Source organism: Mytilus galloprovincialis, chromosome 10 (genome assembly GCF_965363235.1).
Source record: "Mytilus galloprovincialis chromosome 10, xbMytGall1.hap1.1, whole genome shotgun sequence".
Lineage (NCBI taxonomy): Eukaryota > Metazoa > Mollusca > Bivalvia > Mytilida > Mytilidae > Mytilus > Mytilus galloprovincialis.
Window position 1 is genome coordinate 90,752,654 of NC_134847.1, and position 18,517 is coordinate 90,771,170.

Below are 18,517 nucleotides of genomic sequence, written 5' to 3' on the forward strand. Positions count from 1 at the left end.
TTAAGTTTTTGTGTTTTGGTATGTTTTTCTTAAACTATAAGCAAAAGGTAAACTTTATTTGTTGTATGGAAGAATAGTCAGCTGTACATGCCTGCCTGGCATGGTTCATCTGACGGTAATCTCATTTTCATGGTCCATTGGTCAATGTTTAGTTTTCTTGGTTAATTAAGTTTATGAGACAGTTGTAATAAAGCTTTATATTTAGGACTATCAACATAATATCAATGATTAGTAAAGAAGGCGAGACATTTCAGCATGTCCACTCTCATCTCATTGTTGAATACTGTATGGTTGCCTATAATTGCTTTCATCAACTTCATTTTAACTTAGGTGGATAGTTGACTCAATAGCAATCATACCAGATCTCCTTAATTTTATATAATCTTTTAAATCTTAAAATTGACACCAAAGGTTATTTTATAAAGTTATGATGTCCTTATGGCAAATCCATAAAATGGATATCAATTTAGGTAGCTAAAAATTGGATGCGCTTTAAACAACAAGAACGATGTCTATCAGAGTGGTATAATATTGGGATGTCTTTTTGGATGTCAATTTGAGGAAAGGGTGTCGCTCTGAGTCTTACATATACATCTCATCTCAAGATACCAGCCAATGATCCATATTGACAAAAATCTTAAAGAAGTTGAGTTTTGTTTATTAATAATATTATATAAAATACATAAACATTAGACAAAATACATGAAGTGTTAAACAATCCAATTATAGTTGATGAAAATTTAAAAAAAAATGACATTGATAATTTGTCTTTTTTACAATGAAATTTGAGACTTGGTTTTATTATCTCTGTTTAACAGTATAATAAATTGTCTTATGCAAAGTTCCTTTCTTGTACATCAATAAACACATAGTATATACAGTAAATATAAAATAGCACCATTTATCTTAACATGCAGATCATATGCTTAAAGCACTGAAATAATAATGTTTATAGAATTCATCTTTCATTCATCGCTATCAAACACATTAAAAGCTAGTGAATTAATAAAACAACTGTTCTTGTGAGGAAATAAGAATCGATTTTTGAAACGTTTGTATTTCAACATTTCAAATAATAAAAAGACATAAATACTTGGTCAGTCTTAAACGACTCAAAATTAATCAAAGAGCTGAAAGCTCTGAAGAAAAATGACGCCACTGTCTCTAATATTGGGATAGTTTTTATGCAAGTCTTGATTTTCACATACCGTAATTAGTTTAACAATGCAACATGTCTCGTAAGCATATAATTGATATTCGTATATGTGTGTGTGTGAAGTGAAGGTGCCAACTGGCTGGGTTTTTTTTTAAAGACAAATGAATAGGTCAAGACTACCTGAATTGTACAAATAAATACCGTAGAAAGGCTTCTATATTTCTCACTGGTACATAGGCTGAATCCGGGTCCGTTCGCGCCCATTCACGTTTGCACCAACTCATGTTCGCCCCCTTTCACTTTCACACCCTACATGTTCGCAACTAATCTTAATTGGTTTTGTGTTTAATAACTCTGTAAGCAAGTGTTTTCTTATAAGTATAATTGTTGTCATTGTCTCAAAATAAAGTGAGACAGCATTTTTTTTTTGTGTTGAATAAATCTTAATCATGTTTTGGATAGCGTATTGTTAAAGATAATAACAATCGTTTCTAAATAAAGTGGTATTTTGTCAACGTTTTATTTAGCGTTGAATAACTCTTAATCATGTTTTGGTTAGTGTATTGCTATACTTTATTTCATTGACCTCTTTCATAATGAAGTGAGATTCTGACTATTTTTTTTCTGTGTGTTGAATAAATTTTATCATGTTTTGGTTATAATAGTGGATTGCTATATTTTGGTTCCTATATTTTATTGTTTTGTTGTTTCAGATCAAAGGGCTTAAAAACAATTATCTTTTGTGTTTTTCCTTTAAAATCTTCAATGTTTTACTCATACCAAGCTAAAAATACATTCAGTATTTACACCAAAGCAATTTAAAACAACAATCATGATTTTCCAATTATTCAACTTGAATTTGAATTAAAATTGGGCGCGAATGAGTAGAGTGCAAACGGACCTTGGGTGTGAACGTGCGAGGTGCGAAAGTGTATTGGGCGCAAACAGACCTGATACCACATAGTCTGAACCCCCTTCTCCCACAAAATATGATGTAAATTAAAAACAAATTGTTCAGAGAACAATTGAAGTCTTTCCACTAGAAAAGATCTATTTTTATATTGAAATATGAAAAATCAGTTTAAAATGTTAGTTCCTATGGCTTTATGACGTCCTATTAACCTATGACCTTGACCTCAATTTCAAGGTCACAAACCATGGACCTTGAATCAAAATATCCTAGGTCTTTAATATGTTTGGTTAATGAGTACTACCACTTGACGCGTAATTTTAAATGTAAGATGGACAAAAACTCCCTTTTATTGTATGCGCAGCCTTTCAACCAAAATATACAAGTAAGGACATGTCGCAACTAATAATTTATGAAAAATTATTTGTCAAAATGTCATACAGTATTTGAAAAGAAGTGAAAATAAGCCAAAATCAAAATTTATAATATGACCTTGACCTTTGACATTGACCTCATTTTCATTTTTAGTACCAATGACCTCATGAAGACCCTAGGTCTCTATCAGTTATGGTTTACCAGTTGAAAATGCATATCGCTTGAATCAAATGAAAAAGGGGGAATAACTCTCATATGGAGTCCCCATAGAGCTATATGGTTCAAACGAATATTCTTATCCTAAATATGTAACGAGCAATTTGGTAAAATAAAATCTTTTACGGTTACGAAGGAGAGGTGGCCACAAGAAAAACAGTGTTTGTATATGAGTAGTCCAAATAATTATTACGTCTGGCAAGGCTTTTTAAATTTTATTCTGGGACACCTTCCTATGACCACAAGGCTTATGTTAATTTTTTTCTGGGACGCCTTCTTAGGAAGCCTTCCTACGAACGTCTTATGAAGGCGTCCCAGAAAAAAATAAAATAGCCTTATTGGATATTTTTATGCATTATTTAACCAGTTAAGTCTTTTACAGGATTGTTTGTTTAATGCTGTTTAAACATTACTGAAAAAAACCACCTTAAATTTGCTAATTATTTGGCATGAAAGTTTGATTTATTGAAAGGGACTCATAGTTTTTCATTTAATTTTAATAATTGTCTAATGGTTAAAACATAGCTTCGTTGTTTACTTTTATACACAACAACATATTCACTTTGGTCTCGTTGTTTACCTAATATTCACTATGTACTTGGTAACAGTTATTAATTAATTGAATAGAAAATATTATAATAAATATTATTGGAAGCCGAATTGACGTCAAATAGGTGCCGATTTGACTAGATGCCAATTTAACCAGGTGCCGACTTGACTTGTACGTTTCAATTCCTCTGCGATCGTTTGCGATATTTTCTTGAGAAAGCCTATTTTCCATCATCAAAGAGAAGAAGAAACTGCTTGAAATGATTCCCGAACGCTTCGTGATTGTTAAAATAAGTTTAATTCACTCAAAAAACAATTTTAAAACTTGCGATGTTTAAACAGGAAGTTTCAAAAGCACGTGTAAAAGAAGAAATTAACCGGTGAGAGTGGAAATCCGTACATAACATATATCACTATAGTACGACTTTTAAAGCAAAACAGTTTCATCCTTTTGTAAAACAGTCTTTAATATACCTATCACATTAATGTTTGAAGGGTCTTAAGCTTATTCAAACCATATAAGTCGGTATGAAACACCAAAACGGAATGATAATAACCGATTACGTTTTGTAGTTTACAAAATTCTGGACTGGTTCCTGTCAAACTACAACACTTTCTTCGACTGTAGTGGAATACAAACAGAAACCAGTTAGTTTGTAAACTGGTTCCTGGCTGATTACTACACAATGCTCATGCACAATGATAACACAAGCACATTCCTCCAGTTTGTATTGAAATTAGTAAATACGAAACCAAGCGCGGTAGGCAGAGAAATCAGGTCGGCAGTTATGGAACAATGACTGCGTCATTTTCCAAAAAAGAACTAAAAATATGTATGCATGTATTCTATTAATTTTTAAGAAGGATTTCTATCACAGCATTCCTATATCTTTATATTTCTTCAATACATCAGGGAAGTCATCTTTATACAGCACAGGATCAGCACGGAATTCTATGTTCTTTAAAGGCATAGACTGATATATACGTGTAAACTGATTAATACAATCTGACCTCTCTATCATGTGACTGAGGTCAGAAGACAACATTTCTGTGTTCACACACTCAGGACATTTAAACTTTTTCCTAGGAGTGACCTTGATAGCAGCCTTACCCGTGACATTTGACATCAGAAAGTTCATGGCTATGTCCTCGCAGTTCATGTGCTCATCTACCCATGTCTTCAGTTCTACAGGCATGGCATGGGTGTATAGGTAACTAAAATACTGAAAAATACAACACACATGGCATGGGTGTATTGGTAACTGAAATACTGAAAAATACAACAGGTATGGCATGGGTGTATAGGTAACTGAAATACTGAAAAATACAACAGGCATGGCAAGGGTGTATAGGTAACTAAAATACTGAAAAATACAACAGACATGGCATGGGTGTATAGGTAACTAAAATACTGAAAATACAACAGGTATGGCATGGGTGTATAGGTAACTGAAATACCGAAAAATACAACAAGCATGGCATGGGTGTATAGGTAACTAAAATACTACAGGCATGGCATGTGTGTATAGGTAACTGAAATACTGAAAATACAACAGGCATGGCACGGGTGTATAGGTAACTAAAATACTGAAAAATACAACAGGCATGGCATGGGTGTATAGGTAACTAAAATACTGAAAAATACAACAGGCATGGCATGGGTGTATAGGTAACTGAAATACTAAAAAAACAACAGGCATGGCATGGGTGTAAAGGTAACTGAAATACTGAAAAAACAAAGGATAACTTGTATACTGCATACATATAGTATGTATTGAAAATGCTTTGAACATTGTTTAAAAAAAATATAAACAAGAGCTGTCAAAATGACAGTAAACCGGATTCTTTAACATTTATTTGTGTTCTGGCATTTATCAATATTACAAGGACCAAAACTCCTAATAGGTAAAATTTATGATTAATAATATCAAACTTGACTTCCATGTTGTCAACAATAACAACATATAAACTAGATAGAAAATGACCCTCTAGCAGGACAAACTGTGTGCCCTTAATGCATAAAGTAAGAAAAAATTACTAAGTCCACCTACCTAGGATTTTGAAAATATCTAAAAAAATGAATGAATTGTATGGTTTTCAAATGGAAAGGCAAAAATCAAGCTTGACCTGTTTGACCATCTAGTTATTATAAGTGACATCATTTTGAAATATTAGAGAGCATATAAGTACACACACGTTTGTTCAGCAGGGGTAGGTAGGCAGAAATCATGAACGGTAAAAGTCAAAATCGTCATTATTGAACTTGACCTCCATTTTGTTGTCAGTAACAACATATTAAAATTTTAAAAGGTTTGGTTGAACGATTCATGAGTAAATGTACGGACACAACATTTTTTAAACTTTCAAGAACCGTAACTCCTGAACGGTAAAAGTCAAAATCGTCATTATTGAACTTGTCCTCCATTTTGTTGTCAGAAACAACATATTAAAATTCTAAAAGGTTTGGTTGACTGGTTCATGAGTTAATGCACGGACACAACATTTTTTAAACTTTCAAGAACCGTAACTCCTGAACGGTAAAAGTAAAAATTGTCATTATTCAACTTGACCTCTGTTATGTTGTCAGTAACAACATATTAAAATTTTAAAAGGTTTGGTTGAACGGTTCATGAGTAAATGCACGTACACAACATTTTTTAAACTTTCAAGAACTGTAACTCCTGAATGGTAAAAGTCAAAATAGTCATTATTGAACTTGACCTCCATTTTGTTGTCAGTAACAACATATTAAAATTTTAAAGGTTTGGTTGAACGCTTAATGAGTAAATGCACGGACAACATTTGGTTGCCGCCCCCCGTACATCCCCAAACCAATAACCGACATTTTTGACACAAAAATCTGGTTAAAAAAACTATAGGTGAATATGCACAGAAATTTTGAAAATAATAAGTTAATCTGGGGCACAGAAAGTTTATGACAATGGCATTATTAAATGGGTAACTAACAAGAATGTGTCCATAGTACACAGATGCCCCACTCCCACTATCATTTTCTATGTTCAGTGGACCGTGAAATTGGGGTCAAAACTTTAATTTGGAATTAAAATTAGAAAGACCATATCATAGGGAACATGTGTACTAAGTTTCAAGTTGATGTAACTTTAACTTCATCAAAAACTACCTTGACCAAAAACTTTAACCTGAACTTTGCACTATCATTTTCTATGTTCAGTGGACCATGAAATTGGGGTCAAAACTATAATTTGGCATTTAAAATTAGAAAGATCATATCATGGGGAACATGTGTATTAAGTTTCAAGTTGATTGGACTTCAGCTTCATCAAAAACTACCTCGACCAAAAACTTTAACCGGACGGATGAACGGAGGCACAGACGGACGGACAGACGAACGGAGGCACAGACCAGAAAACATAATGCCCCTCTACTATCGTAGGTGGGGCATAAAAACACAGCTCAATAGCATGTTAATTGGTATATGATAGAACGTTCAATTTGATCATTATCATGCATTTATTTTACTCCGTAGATAAATAAATCTGTCCTCTTACATACATGTTAGCCAAATTATGTTAAGATCCTACATATTTATTTGTTACCTTGTGATAGAAAGCAGCCCCAGTAAGGACCATTGAGATGTCATTGGTCCACTCAGATTCATACTTCCATTTGTTTGTAGTGTTGTCCAATAGATGAACTCTAGAGGGAAATCCTACCAATCTGTCAGGAAACTCCCTCCAAACCTATAAATAGAACAAATATTAGTTCACAAATTTTATGATTAATTATATCATCAAAAAGTTACCAGACTGTACCATCTAAAATGTTTCACCTGCTTTACTGACCATTGCTTTTATGTTCAAAGTCTTAAATATAAAGTATTTACTACAATTAACACATAAACTCAAGAGGTATAGGTAAAATGAGTCCTTCTCTGACAGACATGTACCCCTGACAATTATTCCATTCACCAACCTATTAATATTACAAGTAGTTTAAAAAAAAAACCAACAACTACAACAAACCAAAAACACAAAAACTTAATTATTTGTTCTTTTTCTTGTTTCTATTTTAATCTAAAACAGTTGTAGAAAATATAACATCTCACAATCAAATAAAGTAATACGTGTATTTATATTCTAAGAATTTATACAAATAACAAATTAACAAAAAGAGAATCTTATATTTCTTTTTCTGTAGGTAGTCTGTCAGAGTATCGTATATTAATGTTGAGAAAAAATTGTTTGCCTGGGTACTTAAGCCACAATGGACATAGGCCATGAACATATTTAAAAAGATATGAGTTAACAAAGTACTTGTATAAATGTGATCAGTATAGTCATTATTTTCTCATGTTAATACATACTTCATAAGCAAACTCAAGTTCATCTGCCGTTAACATAACGATATCATCATCTAAAGCTAATATACATTCTGTCTGGATCTCATCATACGGGAAAAATCTAAAAAACATATAACATGTGTAACAGTGGTTAACATTACAATACATGTATCATCATCTAAAGCTAATATACATTCTGTCTGGATCTCATCAAACGGGAAAAATCTGAAAAATATATAACATGTGTAACAGTGGTTAACATTACAATATCGTCATCTAAAGCTAATATGCATTCTGTCTTGATCTCATCATACAGGAAATTCTGAAAAACATATAACATGTGTAACAGTGGTTAACATTACAATACATGTATCATCATCTAAAGCTTATATACATTCTGTCTGGATCTCATCATACAGGAAATTCTGAAAAACATATAACATGTGTAACAGTGGTTAACATTACAATATCGCCATCTAAAGCTAATATACATTCTGTCTGGATCTCATCAAACGTGAAAAATCTAGAAAAGATAAATCATGTGTAACAGTGGAAAGAAGAAAAGTACTTACACAAACAATTGTGGTTTTCATGGATTTAATCTTTAAAATAAACATAATGATGGAAGTTTTTAACCTTGACCGATTCAGCCCTTGCATGGTCATCTTTTTATCAACTTTTATACCCCCTGTACAAAAAATGGGTCCTAGGAAATCTACATAAATAGATTTTTTTATTACTAGCTGTAAAACTACACTTTATTTTTATAATTTCTATGTCATTTGGTCTTCTGTGGAGAGATGTCCGATTGACAATCATACCACATCTTATTTTTATATACTCAAGGTTGATGGTTCTCTTTAGGCACTCCATCCTTCACCAATAAAATCTGACTGCCAAGAAATAGTACAATAGTGTTGTAAGTGGAGATAAACAGCAATCCATCAATATTACCTAATCTTATTTTTATACCTATACTTATTACCTACCGATTATTCATTTTCTTTTTATACCTATACTTATTACCTACCGATTACTCATCTTATTTTAAAACCTATACTTAATACCTACCGATTACTCATCTTATTTTTATACCTATACTTGATACCTACCTATTACTCATCTTATTTTTATACCTATACTTGATACCTACCGATTACTCATCTTATTTTTATACCTATACTTGATACCTACCTATTACTCATCTTATTTTTATACCTATACTTGATACCTACCTATTACTCATCTTATTTTTATACCTATACTTGATACCTACCTATTACTCATCTTATTTTTATACCTATACTTGTTACCTACCGATTACTCATCTTATTTTTATACCTATACTTGATACCTACCGATTACTCATCTTATTTTTATACCTATACTTGTTACCTACTGATTACTCATCTTATTTTTATACCTATACTTGATACCTACCGATTACTCATCTTTTTTTATACCTATACTTATTACCTACCGATTACTCATCTTATTTTTATACATATACTTATTACCTACCGATTACTCATTTTATTTTTCCTTGTCTTGACAAATTTCAATGGTTTACCAATATCTGGCCATGATGTCACTGTTAAATAGGAAAGAGTTTTATTAATATTACAGAAATACCACAGATACATTATAAACCAAGTTCCATCTTTTTAATGGTTTATCATATCACAAACAGATTTTTTTAAATGTTAAATTACAGATTTAAAACAATAAATCATTGTAATATGTCTTCCAGTTTCTAAAGCTTGCACAAACACATAATTTCCTACAATGTACATATAGAATAAAGAACTTTTTGTATATGAGATTGATGGTCCCCAAAAAAGGTCGAAAGTGTTTACATTTCTTTTTTCTTAGCTTCTCTCATGTGATACAGTACCATTTTCGTGAAAGCCATCCCAAACTCCATACACCGAGTTTTTTCCTGGTGTGACACCAGGAAACTCCGACATCACTCCCTAAATTCTCGGAGAAATTTGGGAGTATTCCCTCCGACTTCCGCATAAATCCGTTACCTTTTGTTTATTGTATTAGCGACATCTCTCCCAGTCTGGAGTGACGCGGTGTCACACCAGGTAATTAATTGCCCTAATCCTTCTGATCTATGCCGGCACGCGACAGTCAAGGTATGCGAGATTTCTAATGTAATTAAACAATTGAATTTCCTGTCTATTGATTATCAGTTTATATCTGATTGCTTGAAACAAATGAAAGATTAAAATAAAAATTAAAACGTTGTTGTTAATTCTTTTAATTACTCTGTACATTTAAATCAATTTTTAAAAACAACTTTATTTGATTTTGACTTCCGTTTTTTATCAGTAAATAAATATTTAATTTACTAAAAGAGATATAATTGTGTAACAATAAACGGAGACTAACGCTGAATAAATTAGGGTAGTTTAAAGAAAAGTTACACGTCTCAAAGTTTTTTTATACAAGTAAAAAAGAAAATATTATTCACTATCTGTTATGCTAATAAGTCTACGCCATTTCCATTTTACGATTACAAAATAAAAGTTTTAAAAAGTAAAAGGTTGTTGTTAATGATTTCAATTGCATTAAAGTTTTATAAACAAAATCTATACTTGATTATGACCTCGGGTTTTTTTTATCGGTAATTTATATAACTTACGAAAAGAGACACACTTGCGTGAAAATAAACGGAAATTAACGCCGGATATAAAATGTGAGAAAGAAAATTACGCGTCTTAAAACTTGTATACATATGCAAGAAAAAAAAGAAAATACTTTTCACCATTCCTTATGCTTAATAAGTCTACGGCATTTTCTCTTCACGATTAGTTAGCATTACTTTAGGATAAATAATACATTTCGGCTACAACAGGAATACTTATATAGCTGCATCAACTCGTCGTTGCATAATATTCATATACGCACAATGAATGTAAACTTTTGTGTTGTTTTTAGAACAGTGATCTTTAAATATTTTTAAAGCAATTAATTGCCGTGGGAAGACGATACGCATCTCAGTGATCAACAGTGCGTAGTTGAACTTGAACTTGACTTCGTTCACAATATTGAATGCTAAAAATAGTGACATCAATTTTGTCCACGAGATTTTTATTTGGCGGGAAATAGTATCATGTAACAATAAACTCAGGTGACCTTTCTGGATAACCGTGGGAAAATTCATTCAAGGTTTAAACAGGTCGGGACCACTACCTTATATGGAAATGCATAAATTAGCATACTTATGTTCTCGCACATGTAATTGTTTATTTACATGTGACGCAATTTATTTTTACCTAGGTTTTTGACCAATCCACTAAATGAGTCACAATGCATGATGGACTACTACGTGTTTACAATCAACCAAGAACACGTGTTATTTACTGAAATACAACACATTTTTTCGTGCAATGCGGGATTCACAATTTCGCTTAGTTTTTCATTTTGTGTATCCTCATTTATAGTTCGTGATATAAAGTATTACTTCCATGCTCAGATTAACGAAGAGTTGTTTCTATGCGAAGAAAAAAGGGTTTGAATTACCCGATATATAGCCATGTTTGATGATGGCACAGAGATTTCATGTAGTTGTCCTCCAGAAGCCAGAAACAACAGCGAAAAAAACACAATTACCAATGAGACAAACTTAATGGTGTAAAGTAAGCCGGTGCTGATATTCAAGAGTACAGCAATGTTCGTATAGATATTTAAAGGCAAATGTGGGATCCTTGAATTTTGTGTTCGTAAAAAAGGCGAAGAAATATTTACATACATGGCAGTGTTAACAAAATCAATAAGTATTTTTGTTGGTCACATTTCAGTATATGGGACTTCCAAACTGTTCCCTTTTTTTGAAGGTAGTGAAGTCAGCAACTGTAGTTTCAGTTTGTTCGTTTTTTAAACGGACTCGGACATTTGCCAAACTGAATAAAATCATTACAGCTGATTTCTTAACCCTGCAAAGTAAAACTTTGGTTTGATTGCTTGCTTTGTTTGTATAGTTGTTTATACAAGCTTTGAAAATAAGATTGACATCTTTAAACAATATATATATATAGGCATAGTTTAACTTGTATATTTTATATTTTGTACAATATACAAACAAAGCAAACAAGCTAACCAAAGTTTTGCTCCACATCATGACATGCATTAGGAAATAAGCTGTAATGATTGTATCCATATGTATGTGCGACAAGGTGGAAAATTTGATATGTTTTGAGAAAATTGCAGCGTTGGATCTATAATAAAAAAGAAGATGTGGTATGATTGCCAATGAGACAGCTGTCCACAAGAGACCAAAATGACACAGAAATTAACATTTATAGATCACCGTACGGCCTTCAACAATGAGCAAAGCCCATACCGCATAGTCAGCTATAAAAGTCCCCGATATGACAATGTAAAACATTTCAAACGAGAAAACTAACGGCCTTAATTATATAAAAAAAAATGAACGAAAAACAAATATGTAACACATAAACAAACGACAACCACTGAAATACAGGCTCCTATACAATATATTTTTTTTGATGGGATAGATTTCTTGTCCTTTTATATATTTAATTGGGCCGTTTTTTTTTGTGTTTTTTGTTTGGATTGTTTTACACAAGTAATTTTTGGGTCATTAATAGCTTACTTTTCAGCATTGGACCTATGACTGCTTACTTTACTAAATTATGTCTTTGTTGGAAAGATGTCTCATTTGGCACTCATACCTCATCTTCTTATTTCTATATACAAAGCACGTTTTAGAAAGAAAAAAAATTAGGTAATATGGCACCCACTATGATCCAGAGACTTTTAATATTGGAGATATTTTACATATGTCAACAGGACAGCAGCCGAATGATAAAAAAACTCTGAGGTATATTTTGTGATAAAGTTAGCAACAAACGGATATTATCGATGGATGAAACTATAAAAAATGTATTGAGCTATATACCGTACCCGCTCAGTGGCGGATCCAGGGGGCGGGGGTTCCGGGGGATGAACCCCCTTTTTTTGGACGATCAGTGCATTTGGATGGGGACATGTAGTTGGAACCCCCTCCCCTTTTGTCCAGGGTTAGGACCCCCCTTTTTAAAATGGCTGGACCTGCCCCTGCCGCTTTCATAACACTTCTTTTTAGCATACTGAATATTATGATGTTCTTACTATTAGTTCAGGTCCTGATAAAAAAAAATACACATTCAGTACAGAAAGAAGTGTTTCAATGAAAGTTTCGTGTGTTTCTAGGCAGAAATGATTTTGCAATGCCATTATACAGGTTTAAAAGAGCTCAAATGATTTTCTTACTAGACAGTGGTCACTTCATTGGATATTTCACTGTGTCATGTCGTGAAATTAATGCAGGTTCAATTCATAACAATGCACAAAACCAGTTCAACTACTTTTGCAAGGCGAAAAAGAAAGTCGAATCGTGAAGCCAATAAACAATATTTTTTTAATCTGAGCATGCAAATTGAAGATTACGTTATATATTTTACATTAAATATATTTGCAGAATAAAAACTTTGGTAATGAGAGTCCCAGACAATATATTAATTGACTGTTTTCCCACTAATTCCACGTGTTTTAAGTAGTAGTTTACTCGTAGTAGCCCACAATGCATTGTAGTTCATTGAGTCGATTGGTCAGTTTTTCAAGGCCATATTGGCCTTGTGTTTTGGAAATTACTATGCAAATATATTCTGACGTCAGAAAATCTAGAGTTCTCGACCTGTTAAACTTGCTTTGTAATGATTGACATAAATTTGTGTGCGTTAAGATTGAGGCTCTAGAAGGTACTTTTACAATTGATTAACCGGATTCTAAATTGCATTCCTTTTCTGAATTAACCAACATCAGCCTTTTATTTTTACGTTTCTCAGTCAACAGAGGACACAGGGGCAGATGCAGGAATTTTCGAAAGGGGGGGGTGCTAACCCAGGGCAAAGGGGGGTGCAAGGGGTGCAAAACATATGTCCCGATACAAATGCATTGATCGGCAAAAATAAAGGGGGGTGCGCACCCCCGGAACCCCCCCCCCCCCCCCCCCCCCCCCTTGGATCCGCCACTGGGACATCAAACCGGACATTATTTATACGTCCATAGTCCACACTATATATTAATGGTAGATGAAAAAGGATGCATGTCGTTCAGTTCCTGATGGGCGTTGGTAGAGATCCTCTGTGAAAATTTGTCGATCGTAAAAATCCTATCGACATTTTTTTTTACATATTTCTTTCTTGTAGAACACGATATAATTTTCATTTAAATATTCTATTTTATAAATTGTTGAAATACTTCTTTTTATATTTCGCCGAGGACTTTTAACTAGCAGTAAAATACGGATTGCCCAATCCAATTTTATTTTAAATAATTAAAGATCAATTACAGATCAAAACGGATAAAAAACACATGATTTTTTTTCTCCATATAATTAAATATTTAAAGGTTGTGATTATTGTGTTGTGTCTGGGCGGCGAATGTATCTCAGTATTTATGAATATAGGGCTGCCACATTGCATACAAAACTATTTGTCACTTTACAGTTTCTTTTTTAAATTCAAATATTTCAAGTCGGTAATCTACCGAGTTGGTGAAACATAATATTTTACATTTCAAAATAAATTGAAAGTAACAGAGTTCACTTGTTGATCCGATAAATTAACTCTTGGGTTTAATTTAGATTGGACATATTACCGTAAAAAACATCATTTTGTTATAAGCCAGTTGATATTAATTATATAATATTGAACTATTAATGAACCGAATATTGCTCACTGAGTAGGTCATGTTCTAATTGTGGTAAAATCGTCTTTGTTGAAAAAACTAAAATTATGACCTGATCTGACTATAATGAAAATACAAAATAAGTGTTTAATTCGTATTTTTATACGTTTGTACGTTGTATGTCATATCACAATGACATGTGCATATACATAAAAGAATAATTATCTTGGTTTAAATAAAAATGTCACACTTTTATCTGACAATGAAAGGACATTTAAATAACGTATTTTAAAGCACACAGGTGCAATCAAGATCGATTAAATGTACAAAGGTAATAAATCTGGCTAATCCGATGATATTGTCACGCGTCATTAATTTTCAGTACATCCTATGGCAGGGTTTCCCCTGGGTCAATTATTTTTTTCGCCACCTCTTTCGCCAAAACAATATATTTTTCGCCACTTTATTATTTTTTTCGCCAAATATATTTTTCCTTTAAAATTTTCTTTTTTTCAAGCACCCCCCCCCCCCCCCCCCCCAAAAAAAAAAATGAGAAGTGTTTTTTAACAACAAAACGAAGAATCTTATTACTTGGAATTGATCCCTCGTGTAAGGTGTAGTCATTATATTGAAGGGTTACTCTCATGCCAACCTTTTAAATAGATTTCTTCATAACGACAGTTTTCTTTTCTAGACCATCGTAAATAAGTAAAACTATATGCTTGAAACACCTGTGTTACAGAAACGACTTTGAAGTACCCACTCAAATCAATGATCTATATGAAAGTTAAATGATAAAGTTTAAAATCAGATACCTTTCTAGCTTTTGAACATTTTTCGTCATAACAATAATTTTCTTTTCAAAAGAAGGAGAGGAAGTGTAAATTTTGCTTCAAACACGTGCGTCGCAAAGCGGTAAATAAATCCCTTTTGAGACATGTGACAGAAGCCATTTAACCATATCATTTTGTCATATCATACAATCAACACCTTTATTAATTAGTCCTTTGATGTCGATAGCTATAAATGCAATCAGCTGATTATTGATTTTCTGTCGAAATCTTAACGAGTTCAAGGTGAATTCCGAGTATTGTCTGATCGGTAAAGTCAGAGAAACCCGAAAATAGTAAACAAACAAGATGGCTGAAAATAAATCGTTATATATATTTCTTTCGCCAAATTCTTTCGCCAATGACGAATTTTAATCGCCACAATTATTATTTTTTTGCAAATTGCGAAAATGGCGACCGCCAGCGGAAACCCTGTCCGATGGGCAATAAACCAATAAACAGCCTCGCGGTGTTGGGAGAGAATCTTTGGAGGAAATTGGGAGTGTAATCCGTGATTCGCGGTGTCACACCGCTACACTCGGAAATCGGTGATTAGAGTTCGCGATTACATACTCTCTGGGCGTACTGTAGCGAAACCTTTGGTCACTATTTATGTGTTGCGTCTAAATATGAATTGTAACACTTTATAGTGACTAAACAAGTTGAACAAATACATCTCAAGAAAAAGTGGGAAAAACCAACTTGAAACAGCACCAGACTATGTATGAATATAAACTCAGATCAGTAAAGCATGAACGGTATGTTAGTTGTAGGTACTTGTGAATAGCAACATACATGATAATAAGTCTTAATAAAGAAATCATAGAATAATACTGCAGATAACACAAATTTCTAAAGTTTATCACGTTTTTCGTACATTTTCTGTTCAAATTTTCACACAATCAGTAAAAAATGATAAACTAATTTACCGAAAACTCATGCTTTTTGTGGAAAAAAACATGTGCAATTTTGAGCATGAAAGGGAAATTAAATCCTTACGTGGTGCATTTTCTGCATGTCAATTGCAAACTGACCCAATATTTTTAGTATCATGACCAGTCCACTGATGAAAGGGAAAATGCACAAATTACCGATGAAAACTATTGGATATTTTATGGTTTTTCTATGGTTTCTTTTTAATTAAGTAAACATTTGTTGCTAGCTATTCAGTTAGTTATCATAATTTGCCCTGTACACAATGTATGTGCATTTTTTACAGCTTTGGCTTAATTCCTTTGAAATATAATGCATAAAGATGAATAGTTTGTTTAAAATACAGATTTTCTTATCTTATCTTTAAAATATTTGACATGCAAATTCATCTGACATCTCTTGTGCCTAGTTGTTGTCTAACTGTTTGCTTTTTATCACCAACAATCAAAACTTTATCTCATTTAGTTTTAGCCATTTGTTTTCCTGATTTGTCTTAAAATTTGTCCCTATAGTATTACAGATACTTACTTGGAGGTGGTGACTTTTTCTGATTGTTCCACACTACCACAACCTTTGCCAGACTGGGAACTTTAGCCACAGAATGTATAACTTTGAACAATGATTCTAGTCTATCATATGTCAGAATTACTGCTGTAAATCCTTGAGCACTGGGAGGTCGCAATGGTAGGAATAAGGGGTTCTTAAGTGTTCTCTGTAAGGGAAAGACTGTCTTTATATATATAATGCAGCTTTGATAAATCTCTGAATGTTGGCAAATGATACCACATCTACTTATTTCTATGTTAACTATATAAACATATCAAGCATGCAACTTAACATGGTTTAAATAAACACTTGTCTGTGTTTTATCACACAATTCAATTTTAAGTGTTGACAAAAGCTGTGGGATCAGTTAAATAAAATCTGTCTCCTTTTCCTTTTACCAAGGCCAAGCTAATATAATATAATTTTGCTAAAGGTAGTGTTGAAACCGTACCGTATTTGGAATGTCATTCCAGTCTTCATACGACTTTCCTGCGTAAGGAAAAACTCTGTCATTAATGATCTGTAATGTTGTCAAGGCAATAACTTTTGGTGAACTGAAATATTTCTGCCATATAAAGTTAACTTGTTGTCGTAGTTCGTATATCTTTTCTTGTGAATAGGATTCTAATATCTGTATCATGTTCTCCAAATCATCTTCTAAAACAGTCACAGCTATTCTGTAAAACAATAACACATTAACAACTATTATCTTCATTTATTATAATAAACAATATGTATAAAATATTGTTTTCTTCAAGTAATTTCTGTTTTTTGGTGGTTTTTTTTCTTGTTTTTAGAAACAGTTACCAAGTAACCTGGCTAAAAAACACTTTTATCCACAATTAGCCATGTTATATAAAGTAGCCAAACGAATCAACCAATCTTCTAGCTATTTAACTGAAATTAAAATATCTACCTTTACATTGATAAGAGGGGATATAATTGTCCTTGTTCCAATATTTTATTACACATGTTTTAATCATACCTTTTCCAGTCTAGAACTTCTGAGAACGGTAGAATATAACCATCAGCAACAATGACTGGAATACAGCCTGCTGACATCACATCAAATAAAGCTGGTTGGCCAATCCTAGCTCCTCTTATTACCAAACAAAATGTAGAGTCCTAAAAAAAAGAGGAACATATTCAACACTTAAACTCTTCTATAACCGAACAGAATGCAAATTCATAATATAGATCAAATATAACTATGATAACAATTAATTTGGCTGACCAATAGAATGAATTAAACAGAAAACAGAAAAATATTTGATACAGCTATCAGATACTAGAACTGGTGTACAGCTATCAGATACTAGAACTGGTGTACAGCCATCAGATACTAGAACTGGTGTACAGCCATCAGATACTAGAACTAGTGTACAGCCATCAGATACTAGAACTGGTGTACAGCCATCAGATACTAGAACTGGTGTACAGCCATCAGATACTAGAACTGGTGTACAGCCATCAGATACTAGAACTAGTGTACAGCCATCAGATACTAGAACTGGTGTACAGACATTAGATACTAGAACTGGTGTACAGCCATCAGATACTAGAACTAGTGTACAGCCATCAGATACTAGAACTGGTGTACAGCCATCAGATACTAGAACTAGTGTACAGCCATCAGATACTAGAACTGGTGTACAGACATCAGATACTAGTACTGGTGTACAGCCATCAGATACTAGAACTGGTGTACAGCCATTAGATACTAGTACTGGTGTACAGCCATCAGATACTAGAACTGGGATACAGCCATCAGATACTAGAACTGATGTACAGCCATCAGATACTAGAACTGGTGTACAGACATTAGATACTAGTATTGGTGTACAGCCATCAGATACTAGAACTGGTGTACAGCCATCAGATACTAGTACTGGTGTACAGCCATCAGATACTAGTACTGGTGTACAGCCATCAGATACTAGAACTGATGTAGAGCCATCAGATACTAGAACTGGGATACA

The 18,517-nt window shown here is 33.0% G+C and overlaps 1 protein-coding gene across 2 annotated transcripts in view; it reads right to left on the reverse strand.

The window, feature by feature from the left end:
• Nucleotides 1-4,040: 4,040 nt before the first annotated feature.
• Nucleotides 4,041-18,517, reverse strand: part of LOC143048748 (exostosin-2-like) — a 38,638-nt gene continuing 24,161 nt past the window's right edge. Inside the window, exons 5-11 of one of the 2 annotated variants that reach the window (XM_076222617.1) lie at nucleotides 17,524-17,663; nucleotides 16,990-17,215; nucleotides 16,521-16,704; nucleotides 9,049-9,118; nucleotides 7,552-7,648; nucleotides 6,785-6,928; nucleotides 4,041-4,429 (exon numbers count right to left, since the gene is read on the reverse strand). In XM_076222617.1, the coding sequence (XP_076078732.1) occupies nucleotides 4,079-4,429; nucleotides 6,785-6,928; nucleotides 7,552-7,648; nucleotides 9,049-9,118; nucleotides 16,521-16,704; nucleotides 16,990-17,215; nucleotides 17,524-17,663 (1,212 nt within the window). In that variant the 3' untranslated portion in view covers nucleotides 4,041-4,078. Of the gene's footprint in view, nucleotides 4,430-4,687; nucleotides 4,841-6,784; nucleotides 6,929-7,551; nucleotides 7,649-9,048; nucleotides 9,119-16,520; nucleotides 16,705-16,989; nucleotides 17,216-17,523; nucleotides 17,664-18,517 lie in introns of those variants that run through there. The other variant, XM_076222619.1, reaches the window with a different exon arrangement.